Here is a 15,111-nt window from a genome sequence, read left to right as displayed (position 1 = left end):
CCACGACACTGTAACCGCACCGAGTTTGTAAAAAAATGGCTAAAGCGGCTTTCTCTTCTGCGTGGCCGTGCCCGCTCTGGTCTGTGGTTTCCGCTGGCCCTGCCCCCGCCCGCTGGGCTCACCGCCGGCACGTCTTTTCGTTATGTTCGGATGGGCTCATTTTACACGTTAAGAAACAGTTCCAGAGAGGTTCCGGGATTCGAGGTCGCTGAGAACGGAAGGCCCAGGGGCGGCCGCAGGACCCCTGACTGCTGGTCCAAGCTCCTTATCAGAAGCTTCCGGCAGTGGGGACGCGAGATGTCACAATCTTGCTTTGTACTTGGGATCGGGGCCGAAGGCGGGCCGGCACTTCACAGCGTGGGGCCGTCTCTGATGCTACGATTTCCCAAATGACAAACGGCCCTATCTGAAAGCTTTCCAACGTCTAATCAATGGCTCAGAAATTCGTAGGAAGGAATGGCCGGGACGTTTGAAAAATAATGTGAAAAAGCCCGGGTCACCTTCGTTGGCCTCTGCCTTCAGCCGATTCGACGCCGCGGATCCGCACTCCCGAGGTGTCGAGCACCCCGCAGCCGCGGGGCTGATTGGCACCGTGAGATGCCGCCCTGCACGTCTTTTTATGCTGCAGACGTATATAACATCAGCAGTCACATCTGATTTCCTCTCATCCACCTTGATTGAGGCAGAAGGAGGGATAAACAGCAAACGCCGTTGCGAATATCCATCCCAAATGGTAATTATTGCATCATTATATTTGCTGCTTTACTTGTCTGTTACCATTAGGAGGTAACAAGATCATTGTCAGTCAAAGGCTGTGGAGATAATTAGAGCATCTATAGGTTAGCAGGAAATCAAATTGGTGCTAGTACCCATCAATGCCGGGGAGCTGAACGTAATTAGAGGGGAAAGATGCAAAGGTTGAGATGAATAAGGCCCCAGGGATTAAATACCATGACTGATCTGAGAGTCTGACTCCTCTACGTTCTGACACGGCAGATGGGACGTGCAAGCGAGGTGCACGGAGAAGGGGACGCGGGAAGGTCTGCCAGGCACAGCGAATCAAGCCGCCGCCGAGACGCAGGGTCTGGAAGGTCCCGAGAACTGGCCCATTCGGAAAAACAGCGTTTGTCGTGTTTTCCGATCCTCTAGTTTTTCTTCGGGTTATTTTCTCTGGTCTGGGAGTCGGGATACGCACGCAGGAGCAGAGCCAACAGGAGCGGGTCTTTATTCGGGAAACCCCTTGCTCTGCCCAAGCCCAGCTCTCCCGCCAGGACGGTCTTCGGGTGCCCACCCCGCTTCCCAAACACCCTCCCTGGTCACTTCTGCGCGGATTCCCCAGACAGCAGCCGCCCACGTCCCGCTGACCCGGGCCGCTTTTGTCTTGTCCCCGGAAAGATAACACCAATCCAAACAATCTCATCCAAACAGCAATTTCATCAGGTCGACAGTTTTTTACATCTTGGAAAAACAAAACAGATTTCAGAGGACGAGGGGGAAGTCTGCAAACCGATGAGGGACAGGCCATGTAATTCAACGAGACACAGAGAGCAGAGACAGGAAAAAAAAAAAAAAAATACCGGGAAGGTCTTAAGTAACATACAACTGACCGAATCCACAGATTGAAACGCAAAGGAACAAGCAAGCAATGACTGTTGTCAGAGGCCCGAAATCAGATTTGTCACCGATGCAGAGAAAGCAAATGCGGAGGGGCTCTGAGGCGGGCCCCAGACGCGAGGTGGCACGGCGGCCACCTCGGCCCGTGCGTACATCCCCCCGCAAGATCCGAAAGTACCTTCCCGTGACTTAACGGCTCGTTGTTGCGACCATCCCAAAAAATGAAAGTAAAAAAAGAACGTAAGATCCACAATTGACGGTGTGGGGCGCAAACGTTTACAGAACCTAACCGGCCGGGTCACTAACTGCGTTAGGGAGGGCGACCGGCCGCCGTAGGCCAGCCTCGCGTCCTCACTCGGGCTGGGTTCAAGGTGTTTCTTTTCCAAGAGCCCGGTCTTGCACGTATGGCTTCTTCCCTAAGGTAACGATGGCCATTCTCACACAAACAAGCAGCTGGAAGCTTGGTTCACATTTTTTAATAACATGGCACAGTTTACATTACACAAGAAGGCTCCGCCGATGAGAACATGCTGAAAACTCAGTCGGTTTTCACGCGTCTTTTCACAGAGGGTCTAGAAAGGACTTTATTACATACAGGGTAAACAGCAAAAAGGTCTGTATAGAACAATCTCTTTACAATACCGAGAGCTACCACTATAGTTCCAGTGTATATATTCCTTGGGGTTTTTTTTTTTTTTCTTTTTAGTTGTTGTCTTTAAAAAAAAAAAAAAAACACTACACAACATCTGGAGTTCACAAAATCTGAAGCTCACAACTAAACCTTCAGTTTACTACTAAAATAGATCTCTCTGCTTATTAGAAACAATGGTCTGTAGTTAACTTTTTTTTCTTTTTTGCAAAAACAGGATAACAACATCAGATAGCACTTTAATATACTAGAAGGGACCCAATGGAACTAATTTTATTTCATACATATATTTTACAGTCCAGTAGACAAGATATATTGTATTTCTCTGCTAGTAAAGTCATATTCTCTCCAAATATGTAGACAAGAGGCTTAATGTATTAGAAAAGTATGAAGACACATTAAGGTTGGTGCAAAATTAAAAACACACGCACACACAGAACTTTGTCTCTGCCACTGCTCACCCTCTGTAACTCTCCATGGCTCCCCAAGGTCGACCTGCCGGCTATTTCCCAGACTTTATTACCAACTGGAACACAGCGAGTCACATTAGGAAACGTGCACCTTAAACCCATCAGTTATTGAAAACAGTGAAAACATATCCATCATCTGAGAAAACGTGAAGCTTTCTTTCAGGATGTGTTTGGATGTAATCGAATCTCATTACAAACCGAGGAGGCGTGTACAGACAGGAAACAGGACACACTAAAACACGCATGGTTCCCACATGAGGTGTGTGTGAAGTCACGTGACTGATGGTGGCGACCTGTCTGTGTCCCCTGATTTTGGCGTCTGACAGCTCCCATCCTCCCTGGCACTGGGTGTTCAGGCCCTCGGCTCTCTTTCCCGGGGGCTGTGCTCCACCCCACCCCCACCCCCCACCCCCACCCCCACCCCCCGCACGGCCCGCGAGCAGTTTAACTTCGCGAGCCAAGTTTCAGCCCGGGTCCGATTTGCAAAATAGGATGTTTCTCCGTTTGGAAAAAAAAAACAAGCAAGGAAAACAGAGTCCTATCACGTAAGCGCTTGTTCAGGGAAAATATGACCTTAAGTATGTTGTAAATGGATCTGAAAAGGCTCCTTTGAGTTAGGAGGGCTTTTGTGAAAAGCCCTAACATTCATTGCATAGTTGAAGGGTTTAGCTGTCTATAACAATATATGGGAACGCAGCCGTAGCCGACTGCACTCGCTGATATTAAGTTTGCAAATAGCACATTTTAAGAAGTATTAATGTATTATGTTACTTACTCTTGATCTATTTACATTTGTACAAAGTAAAGCTTTTATCTTACCCTTTGCATATATGAACCATTAGCTCACGAAGCAATGTGTTTTTGTGTTTCGTTTTTTGTTTTTTCTGTGTGTGTGTTTTTACATAGCTATGTACACGGCCTTCCTTTCTCATCTGAAGGAGCTTCGCACGATGGGCTGCGTGGACCGCTGTTTGCCTCTCCCCCAGTCACCACCGCGTCGCTGTGTGTCTGTCGTCTTCACTGTTTTGGTTCAAATCAAAAAGTCTTATGCGAGAAACCAAAAGAGTTAGAGACATGAGAACATAGGACTTGGCTGAAAGATCTGAAAAATTTCAACATATGATATACAAAAAAAAAAAAAAAAACCATTTCAAAATCTGCACTGGAGCCTATACATTTTTTACAAGGGGAGGAGGTGGGGCGTGCGCCCCCCTCCCCCAGTCTGGTGGGCCCGCGCTGGCTCCCCGTCTCCCGTCTGGCACCCTGTTGGTGTGCAAGGGCTTCTCTTTCCTCCCTCGCGTCCTGCCCTCCTTACCGAGCTTCGATATCCTTCAGGGTGTGGGAAGGAGGCCTCTCCCTCATCTCTGCAGACAGAGGGGTAGTCCTTCTGGGGGAGACCGGGCGGCCCCCCAGCGTGGAAATGAGCGGGGGGGGCGCGCTCAGCGCCGCCGTCGGGGGGGTCTTGTTGAGCAGTCCGTTCTGGTGCCCCGCGGTGGGGCTGATCCTGGGGTAGTGCATGCTGGGGAGCCCCGGGGTGAGGAGGCTGGGGTGCGGCAGGTGTCCGTCCAGGGAGGCGGGGTGCACGGGGTGGAGCCGTGTGTGTTCGTAGTCTTCTCTGAGCATGTGCAAGCGCTCCCGCTCTTCCAGGTGAGCCCCGCGCTCGTGCTCCCGCCGAGGGTCCACAGACAGAGGGTGGTGGTGGTGGTGGTGGTGGTGGTTGTAATCGTGAGGCTCCCTGTCCCTGAAGGAGCGATCGGCTTCGTAGAGCCGCGGCGTCGAGAGACGGTGCAGAGGGTCGTTCCTTAGCAGGAAGTCCCTGCCCAGCGGGTCTCTCCGGTGAATGTCAAGTTCTCGGTAGGGATCCCTCAGAGGGTCCCGTATGGGGTCCCAGTGGAAAGAAGGGTACGGGAACCGCTCTCCGCCCGGGATGGGGCTGATGCCCATGAACGGGGTCATCATGCGAGTCCTGTCCAGGCTGCTGATGCTGTTCATGGGGTGAATGCCCGTCACCCCCACCGTCATGGGCATCGAGGCCAGGGGCCCCGGGTGCACGCTGGACGAGGAGTTTGGAGGAGGCGGCTCCGAAGACCGGTGGGTCTGCGGGGCCTCGGGAGGCAGGTCGTGGTCTTCCTTGCGCTCCTCCTTCACCTTGACCTCCGAGCTCTTCTTGGGGTTCTCGTAGGCCGGCTCGCTCTTGCGCTGCTCGGCCTCGCGGCTCGAGGTGCTGTTGGGCCTGGCGCTCTCCACCACGGGGGTCCGCACGTAGGGTGACGGCACCCGGGCCAGCTGCTTGGCCTCTTCGCCCGTGGCTCGCCCCTCGTGGCCGTGGCCGTCCTTCTCCGGCAGGTGGCCCTCCTTCGCCTTGTGCTCGTCGGCGGTCAGGTCCTTGCGGGATTCCGAGTGGTCTCTCTCCCTCTCTTTGGATTTGTCTTTCTCGCGAGCCTCAGTGTTCAAATGACCCCTGATCTGTTCAGCGGAGCTACGGTTATGTCCCAGGGTGCTCACTGGGAGGATAGGTGCTGGTGAAGGGTGGCTGGAGTGCCTTTTCTCAACGCTTTCCCTGCGGAACAAAAGAGGGACACAGAGAAGCAGATGAAACGGGCTTGCCGGCCTGGGGAGGGCCTGCCAATGAAATGGTGGTGGGAGAGAGGCTCGGGTCTGGCTCCCGTGGTCACTGAGGCAGCCGGATGTGCCCTGCGCGTGGCAAAACCAGCCACCCTGACCTTACTCACCTAGCCTTTCACGGAAGCTTTCTGGGGACAAGGCACTGGCGCTGGGGCGGGTGGGGGTGGGGGGCAGGTGGGAGAGTCTGAGGGGGAAACAATTCTCTCTGCATGTGAGATTCACGTGCCTCCGTCAAGGCCACAGACGAAGCGCTTTCGGAGGGTGGAAATGGACCAACGTGGCCAACAGTGATGTGGCAACACAGCGTGCCTGTCTGGATTCCTAGGGTCACCGAGTGGTAAGAAGAAAGTCCTAAGAGCCCAAATGCAAAGACGATCTTTGCGATAACAGAGCCAGACGGAGGAAGGGTGCAAGGGGCTCCGATCTCCCGGCATCGGGACGAGGGACCTGCGTCACAGGCAAGGGCACAGATGCAGAGTGATCTCTGGGGCACAGCATGTGAGGGGGCTTTGAAGGGAGACCATGACGTCAGGGCTTGGGGGTCCCAAATAGCACTTATAACCTTAGGAAGGGCAAGAAAGCCCGAATCGGAGAAGATGGGAGGGAAGCTGGGAGGCAGAGTGGGGTCCCCAGGCCTCGGGGGACAAATGGAGAACAATTTTAAGAGCCCCTGTGGATGGAAGTGTGGGACAAGAACTTGGGGGACCCGTTTGGGATGAGGGACTTAAGAGCACAGGGCAGAAGATTCAGAGCGACAGAAGGACAACAGAGGCCGACTTGGGAGACGTAAGACAGGCCCGGGCGTGTGGTGGGGACAGCCCCGAGACGGGACGTGGCCAAGGGGAGGAGCAAGATGCCTTGCCGGCCCGGTAGCAGCAAGGCTCCCAGGCGAGGGTAGTCTGCGGCGAGAGAATTAAGGAGGGTTCCCCTGCGGATCTGGTGTCTATAGCCAGCATGCCAGGCTAAGAAGAGGAAGAGAAGTGTCTAAAAGGTGAAGGACGAAGAAGAGTGTGTTTTACTAAGTTTCCTGACTTTAATCCAAAAGGCCGTTTGACTCCACCAAGAAAAATGTGGAAAGGTTTGCTGTCGCATGGTCTTCTGTGCCCCGACAGGCTACCCAAAGCTCCGGGATGCCGGGTGCGCCCGCCTCTCTTTGGCAGTTGACAGCCGAAAGCTGAACGCCATAAACGGTCCTTCCGCTGCGTAAGAGATTTTTAACATACGGTCTTGAAGGAAAAATGGATTCTTTGCTTTTATAAGGAAGAAATCAGAAGGATGACCTCCGAGGAACGCATACTAATCGGACACATTCAGAGTCCGTAAAGTTGAATTCTTTTCAATCACTAGTGAGCACGCGTGCACACACACACACACACACACACACACACCCCACGCACAGTAAAGAAAACTGGAAGATTTGGATATTTGAGGCTTAAGTACCAAAGCAGAGCGTTATTAGGTATTTTCTGTCAAGCATATCTTGTCTTTCCCCTGCTTTTTTCAGGTCATTCAAAATGAAAGTCTCCTACAGAAAGAAATCAGAAAGGGATGACATTCTTCAGAGAAAATGCTCTGAGACGTCTTCCTCTTTAAGGCCGTTTCTTTTTCGGGCATGGGTTACCAAGCACAGAGATAAAAAAAAAAAAAAAAAAAAAATGGTTAGTCAGGTTAATTATCCACTGGCAAAACAAAACCCACACCAGAAATGCTTGCCGGCACTCCTCTACGTGTAGGTTTGCAAAACTTTATTAGTCATCTGTGAGCCCAGGGTTTGAGTTTGAACGAAATTTGAGAAAAATGTGACGAGACCATGCAAACGTGACTTTCTAAAAGCAAACAAAAAGAAAGGGGGGGGGGGGAGGGAGGGAGACAGAGAAAAAAAACCTATGGATGATTTAATGGACTGCACGAACTTGAAAGCAAATATGGTATTGATTCATGCCGTGTGTGTTTGGTCCAAAGCTCCAACTCACTGTCTTTGAGAGCAAGATTTATATTTGGATACGCTAACGCTCACAGGGACTTCGGAGGCTCTAAGTGTGCATCTGTGTCTGAGTCGGGACGCTCTCGCTGTGCTGCGATTTCATGCTACGGTCGCGGTGCACTACGGGGCCGGGGGGGTGCGCTCGGGGACTTGGGGGCCGGCCTCGGGCGGCGCGAGGAGCTGAGGCCACGGGGCCAGCTGGAGCACGAGGCTGGGACGGGGAGGGTGGACGGCTGCCCTTGGCACACAGCGGGCTTCCCCATTGGGGCTCGAGAACGGTTTCTTTCCGTACCTTTCTTTGTCATCTTTACTAACAGATGAGTCTCGTTTATCTACGTCTCTATCTCTGTCATGAGCTGCAGCGGACGCGCTACGCTCCAGCTCGCCTGGCTTCAGCCAGGGCGGAGGGGTCGGGAACGACGGAGGCGTTCGGTGCAGCCGGTTCCAGGGCTCGTGAGGGCTGCTAAAGTTCTGCACACTGGGGCCATCCTTGTGGCCGAACATTGAGTTGGGTGCTGAAATGGTGAAGTGGAGAACAAAAAGGTTTAAGAGAAATTATATAATCTGCCGTAATGAAGGTACTTACCAAAAAACTTTTAACAGCACTCAGAGTTAAAATGAATACATATTATGGGGAGCTGGAAAAGGAAAGGAGATTAACAGATTCATTAGAGGAGCGCTCGTCCTACGCTGGGGGGGGTAGCTCGCAGCTTTTGTTCTTAAACCAAAGGCGAGGGGGGCGGGAGGGGGAGCTTTAAAAAGGAAAGGGGCCAGATGGGTGTCAAGAGCGCCCCATCAAACACGTCTGGTGCATGCAGAAACCCCGAGCGTGGTGCACTCTCGTGGGGTGACTTGGGAGGAGCGACGCTCGGCACGGAGGCACGGTCAAGCCGAGCCTCTACCCACAGCCCCGCGAACGGGACCGCCGCTGCTCCCGCAGCGGTAGCAGGCGGAAACAGGTGACGTCACAGCCCGGGCAGGGCCTTGACCTAAAAGCAGACGCGGAAGGTCTCCGCGCCGGACAGAGTCGGGAGGGCGAGCTTAGAGTTGCACTTGGGGCCTCCGGGGCCAGGAGAACATGATCTATGGATGGCACGAAAGAAAACGTGTGGCGTGTTCAGCGGCTAGAGAATTCAGTGACTAAAAAACGAGCAGGTGCCACAACTCTTCCCCTTCTAGATACTTTTTTAGTCGAAAACGACATGGCCCTCCCAGATGATGGACTATGACGTGTTGCCAGCTAGCTAGCCTCAGCCTGGTACTGTTTTCCCGCTATTTCCCGTCAAGTTCTCTCAGTGCCATAATGCCAGAGGCCAGGTGAGTGCAAAATTCCCCCCTGCAATGGGACTGTGGCTAAAGTCGTGGATAGCAGGGACGGAATATGGAGGAGACTGAGCTTAAGCAATGTTTTGGGAGTTCAGTCAGTGACGTCACTGCTCCTGATGCCCAGGAGGACATAGTCACGATGGGTTACCCTTGAGACGTTGCTTTCGACGTAAATGCACCCTCACCCCTAACGCCATGCTGAGCCCTGCCTTTGCGATGACGTAAGCCAATGTGTTTCCCAAGAGGATCGTTTCCTTTTCGCTAGAAAGGTCTTGAGCCACAGACAGATCAGAGGAGACAAAGAGTCCAGGGCGGATTTGAAAAAGTTAGAGGTACTCACTAACTGAAGGATTTCCAAGTCCCCCGAAGGCATTGCCACCAACCGCTGCGAGGCCAGTGAACGTAGACGGACGGTTAAAAGGCTCTGCAAACACATGGGGAGGAAGGAAAAGGTTGGACTGGACTGAGTGAGGAGCACGAAGAGCTGCCAGGCAGGCGGGAAAGAGAGGTGGGAGCCCCGCCCTCTCTCCACTCAGACCCGACGTGTCCCTCCTGCTGCTACCGGGTTGTGCAAAAGGTTTTCGGTGCGCTCGGATTTGGGCACTGGATTAGCAAAATATTTACGAGAGCTGTCTTTCCAGAACTGTGCCTTTTGCCCCATCCCTCTTGCCGGGTGGGGACTATCACTCAAGCCCAGCAGTGTCTTAGGACGCCCTCCTGCCCTGTAAGTTCTAACAGAACAAATAAATGACATGAGTCTCTCAGTGACGAAGCGCCGAAGTCGTGCGTATCATACACGCTGTCGCTGCACTGCGTATACACCATTGCCTGCACCTGCTTGTCACATTCGCAGAAAATATCAAATAAACCAAGGCCGCAAAGAAAGCGTACGCCTTTGCGAGGGAGACCTACTCACGGTGAAAGGAGAAGGGCTTATAACACAGCAGGTAATGTCTCCTCACCACATCACCTTGCCCCGCTGGGCGGGAAGCAGCCATCGTAAACGTGGATTCCCGGAGGTGGCCGGGCACGTGCCCACTGTGCCATCAGTCCCTTCGGGTGGGACGGCTACGGAGCACGCAGCTACTACTTTAAGGAGGTGGCAGCAGGGGTGCTGAGACACCCCGAGGGTGGACAGCAGGTGCTGAAACTTGTTCCCGAGGGCCCTCATCGCCCCACGTGGTCAGGGAGGTGTCTAGGACCATGGCCGACTTGCCCGGAAGCACAGCAGAAAACAAAGGTTTTCTGAGACACGCGCGTCATTTCCCATCACCGGCGGGCAACTCACCCAGGTGAGCGGCAGGGTTAAGGAAGTTGCTGTGATGAGGCGGTGGCCCGAAAGGGGTCCCGGTTGGGTGTGCAGCACCTAGAAAGTCAGACATGGTGGGGTCAGGCTTCCCAGAACGCCGGTTCCTACCATGCGGCCGGCTCCTCACTGCGTCAGGGCCCCGGGGAGAACACTCGGGAGGAAACGCGTTAACGGAAGGGCACCCCGGCCACACACCGGGAGACGACAGGGTCCTGTTAGGGAGCAGAAAACCCAGCCGTGCCCTTTCTCCGGGCGGGGCTGGCCACCCCCAAAACGGGGCATGCAGCCCGAGAAGCGTGGGGAGATAGCGCAAGGGTAGGGGCGAGGGGGGTGATCCTGTAACCAAAGGAGTTTGAAGAAACGCCCAGTTACAAAGTGCTAAGCGAGGTTCTTCACTGAAGGACTTCTCAGAGCCGTTAGCGTGTTCCTGGGCTCGTTTTCTGAAAGGGGAGCATTTGGCCACGGGATACTTTCTTCCCGGAGCATGTTGGGGGGGCAGGTCTTTCACTCTGAGGAACACTGAGCCTGAAACCACATTTTACGGTCCTTGGGAGCGGCTGTCGCGCAGCGGCGGGTCCGGGCCACGGTGCCTTGCCCCACGGAACCCCTTTCCCGAGGCACGTGTTAGCTGTCAGGAAGGGCGCTACAAGGCCTGGCCCTACGGAACCCGGGATCGTGCGTTGCACCAGGCGACAGGACGTGAGCGCCTTCAGGCAGCTCTCCGGCTTCGGTGCCAGGAAAGGCTCCTTTGGTCCGTGTTTGTGGACACCAGTAATCCGCCCGCCAGGGACCTTAGCGCTAGTTCAGCCGTCTCCTTTCCTTCGGTTTCCCCATCAGAATGTATTTCTTCAAGATGCCACAGCCTCCTTTTCCTGGAGGAAGCGGGGGAAGGCAAGAGGGAGAGGACAGACACAGGGTGCGTGCACAGGAGGCAGGGGAGGCCCACATTCCTAAAGGCTGAGGGCATCCTGGCTCCCGGGGCGGCAGGCCCGGCTTCAGAGAAGAGACTGGCCGCGCTCACCGGACGGAGCGTCCTAAGCTTATTTCAGGCATCAGTGCCCAACAGCAAGCTGAAAGTGGCTGCATTTAACACGTGCGTGTGTGAATTAGACACCGCGGCTCAAAGTTTCACCAAATTATCATTCGGGGGCAAAATCCAGTGATGCTCATACTGAGAAAGATGGCCTCCCGGAACGGATGTATACACAGGGCCTCCATGAAGAGACTTTTCACTTCTCCACAATCTCTTGCATTTTGTCTAAGTTCCTACAAACGACTATAAATTCCCTCAGGAAGACAGATCAAACGGAGGAGTGCTGTGCCTCCCGAAACCCTGTGAACTCAGTTGATGCTCTGGGTCGCTGCTCCCTGGACTACAAGGTCTTCGTGGGGCCTCGGGCGTGGAGGAAGCCACGGAACCCGGGACGACGTCTGTCACAGTCACGGACTCGGAGAATTGGAAGGCACCTGAGGAGTCATCCGTTCAGTCCTGGACGGTGACTTATCCTCCACCCAGGCAATGCAAAAATGATACTCCATCTCTACCGAGCGAACACGGTCCAGAATACTCATTAGGTGTTAACAGTGTTGCCAGCTAAATAAAAATGTGGCTGCACAGCCTGTGTAGTACAAGCTAATTAATGCTTCGATGAAGATTGGGAGCTTTGCTCAGCCCAGGGCCCCCAGGGGTGCCTTGCAGTTCCTGAATTATTGAAGCAAAAGCAGCCAATTCATCCACTTGGCTCAAACGGAAGCCAGGGAGAAATCTCTCTATTTCTCTCCAAAATTTGCTCTTAATGTAGCTCTGTCTCAGAGCCTAGGTGCCATGGTAACAAAGCTTTCAAATGCGTCCCTAGACAGAACTCACAGAGCAAAACCTGAGACCTTAGCAAATTCCATCTACCCTCAAGGGTGACTCACTTGCTTTGGCAACAAGGCCCATTATAATGATGATTTCTTGCAATGGGGGCGTCTCTCTCTTTCTGAATGGAAGAGCCTTAGGTCAACCCAAAATGAGTCTTGGATAAAAGCCTGGGAAGGCAGCAGGCAGGATGGATGTGAAACTTGTTCCCTCAGGACCAGGAACGGGGAGCCCCGTGAATATTTATGTCCAGAAGAATAAATTCTACTTAGCACGGTGGGTATGAAGTTAGGAAGCTCGTCACCAGATTGAGCGCAGCGTCGCCATTTACAAGTATTAGTGAGCGGAGCTCTGTGCGGCAAAATGGCTTTCCAAGGCCTGGATGGTGAGGCTCCTCTGATCCCGAGAGGGCTGTTCTCGTTTCCCGATGCGCCTTACGGCTGTGTGTCCGCTGCCTTTTGTCTGTATGTCCTTGGAGCGGGAACGGGTCGTTCTCTGACGCAGTGACCCCCAGTTCCCACTGCCCCCGCTTTGGCACACCTAGGAGGCATTTGAAGGTTAATGAACAGATCCCTCAGGTGTTTCTACCCCGTCCTGCAAGTTTTCTACGATCAAATAATGAGCCGAAGCAACATGAGGCCCCGAAGAGAAAGATGATCTTTTTTTTCCTCTCTGTAATGAAAGAGGCTCAGGTCATGATCTCAAGTTCAAGTGTCAGTGAAGAAGGGTCCGTCTCCCTAGACGTACTGGGATGTGGCCTTGCAAGCTGGCAGAAACTGTAGTTTCGGTTTTTTTTTTTTTAATGCTTATTTATTTTTGAGACAGAGAGAGACAGAGCATGAACGGGGGAGGGGCAGAGAGAGAGGGAGACACAAAATCTGAAGCGGGCTCCAGGCTCCGAGCTGTCAGCCCAGAGCCCGACGCGGGGCTCGAACTCACGGACCGTGAGATCGTGACCCGAGCCGAAGTCGGATGCTTAACCGACTGAGCCACCCAGGCGTCCCAGAAATTGTACCTGCGAACAACATTCCTCTTTGAAGAGAAGAGTTCTCTTCAACAACAACTCTTTCCTCCAGCTCGGAACTCACCAGCGGCAGAGAACAAAGTTGAAGGCCGGGCCAGGTCATGGGGGTGGTGGATGGCTCCGAAGAGGCTGGGGCCTGGGGGGCGGCTCAGGAACTCGGGTTTCAATCCGAAGTCCAGCTTATGTGGGTCTGACTGCATCTGTTTCTAGGGGAAAAAGGGGAACAAGAAAAGATGAAACCCCAAGAGGAACGGCAGGGAAGAACGATCTCAGTGAAGAGGCAGAGATGGAAAAAGGAGACTCTGTGAATGGTGCTCTTGGGCTGCGTGCTACAGTCAGGTTCAAGTTTACAAAAGCTGGGAGAACAACAGCCCACAAAGCACCTCACCCTCGAATGCCAGAAAAGCAGGTCAACCTACGAGGGGCTAGTGAGGCCTGCGTCCGGACGGGGCCAGTGTTCCGTCTGTGAGGTCATACGGCCTGAGGAATAAAACCCTTGATTCAAACTCGCCACCACTCGGAAACAGTTTACTATTCGCTGTAAAGGCCCATTTTAGCAAGTTTTTAAATGATAGTGTTTCAAAGCTCATTTTATTAGGAATTCTGCATGAATAATCTGCTGTGCAAATTAATCGTTAATGACTCTATGCTGTACTCTAATAGATCACAGTACATTAGTATCGGGAAGTTATGATGAAATATTTGCATGCTACAAGCTAATTTTCAGATGCTCATTGTTACATATTAAAACAAAAACAAAAACAAACAGCAACAAAGCAGGGGTACTCATTTAACGAACAGGGGTCTTTTTCTTGCCCCTGCCCCATGACTCCCCGAGGAAGAGACCAGCCAGTGAACCATTGAGAGCTTCTCGTTTTTTGTTTTTGTTTTTGAGACACAGCAGAGAGAGGGGGAGAGAGAATCCCATGCAGGCTCCACGCTGTCAGCGCAGAGCCCAAGGTCCTTGACATAAGCTTGAACTTATGACCTGTGAGATCATGACCTGAGCCGAAACCAAGAGTCGGATGCTTAAGCGACTGAGCCACGCAGGCACCGCCACAACTTCTCCTCTTGCGAAGCACTTGCCATCAGCTGCCATCGCTCTGTTTCCACCCAGTTGTATGTGTCCACCCTCAAGCTACTCTCCGTTCACCTTCCTGGAAGGCTGTAGAAACTGGCTCACTGTTTCCTTCCTTCTGCACTGTGGCGTCATTCTTCAGGCCAGTAGCGGTCTCAAACACGGGGTTTTCTTTTTTAAAGAAGATTTTTTTAATGTTTGTTTATTTTTGAGAGAGACAGAGTGCGAGCAGGGGAGGGGCAGGGAGGGAGGGAGAGAGGCAGAGAGTCCGAAGCAGGCTCCAGGCTCCGAGCGTCAGCACAGAGTTGGACACGGGGCTCAAGATCATAAACCGCGAGATCATGACCTGAGCCGAAGTCGGACGGTTAAGTGACGGGGCCACCCAGGGGCCCCTCAAAAATGGGGGTTTCAGAGTTGCCCCACCTTCTTAATCCTCAGCAACCTTCTCTCTGAATCTCACACCTCCCCTGATGAGCATCAACCCTGCCCCCCCCCCGGTGGGGGGGGGGGCGGCTGGAGGCTCCATGCTTCCCTCCCTGTGCCCGTCCCCCTGCCCGGCCCTCTCCGCCCGCCAGGCTCCCATCTTTCACGGCCCTTCGCCTGATTCTGACCCACTCCTCCAACCTCTGCCACCCGACTGACGCTCACAGTCCCTTTGGGCCTGCACCACCTCAAACTCCCTCGTGTCTGCCCTGAGCACGCTCCCCGTCCTGAGCACAGCCCCGTCCCACTGTATACTAAAGTCAACAGGAGGCCTCTGGGCTAGCTTGCGTGAGAATCCGGGACGACCGAAGTACGCCCTTCCCTCACCCACTCATCCGCTGTGCCCGCTCGAGATGAAACGTCCCTGATCACTTCCAGCCGGAAGCGGATAGCACGTTCCATCGCTTCTCATGCGTACGTGGGTATGGTCGCTGGAGAGTGCTGGGCAACTAGACAGCAGGGCGGGTGAGGGCCCTCTGAGCCTGGCACCCGAAGTAATCTGCAGGTGGTATTTGGGGAGTACTAACAGAATGAGGAAACGCACACTACAGGCAAGGGGACAATGCCATTTCTGCACAAATCCACAGGGCAGTCATAGCCAGATCCCAAACCCGAGCTTCTAATTCACTATAAATCCTTGAAAATCTTCTGAGTGCCTCTTTTAATTTGGTTGCCAGATTATTTGGTG

The 15,111-nt window shown here is 53.3% G+C and overlaps 1 protein-coding gene across 1 annotated transcript in view; it reads right to left on the bottom strand.

Annotated features, from left to right (window-relative positions):
• Positions 1 to 2,075: 2,075 nt before the first annotated feature.
• The window catches only part of AUTS2 (activator of transcription and developmental regulator AUTS2), a 1,117,204-nt gene continuing 1,104,168 nt past the window's right edge, over positions 2,076 to 15,111 (bottom strand). Inside the window, 5 exon segments of the mRNA XM_043561364.1 lie at positions 2,076 to 5,293; positions 7,635 to 7,857; positions 9,009 to 9,092; positions 9,957 to 10,034; positions 12,927 to 13,068. Of these exon segments, the coding sequence (XP_043417299.1) occupies positions 4,045 to 5,293; positions 7,635 to 7,857; positions 9,009 to 9,092; positions 9,957 to 10,034; positions 12,927 to 13,068 (1,776 nt within the window). The 3' untranslated portion in view covers positions 2,076 to 4,044.

The sequence above is a fragment of the Prionailurus bengalensis genome, chromosome E3 (genome assembly GCF_016509475.1).
Source record: "Prionailurus bengalensis isolate Pbe53 chromosome E3, Fcat_Pben_1.1_paternal_pri, whole genome shotgun sequence".
In the NCBI taxonomy this organism is placed as follows: Eukaryota; Metazoa; Chordata; class Mammalia; order Carnivora; family Felidae; genus Prionailurus; species Prionailurus bengalensis.
The sequence above is the reverse complement of the archived record's forward strand: the minus strand, read 5'-3'. Positions and strand labels throughout refer to the sequence as shown.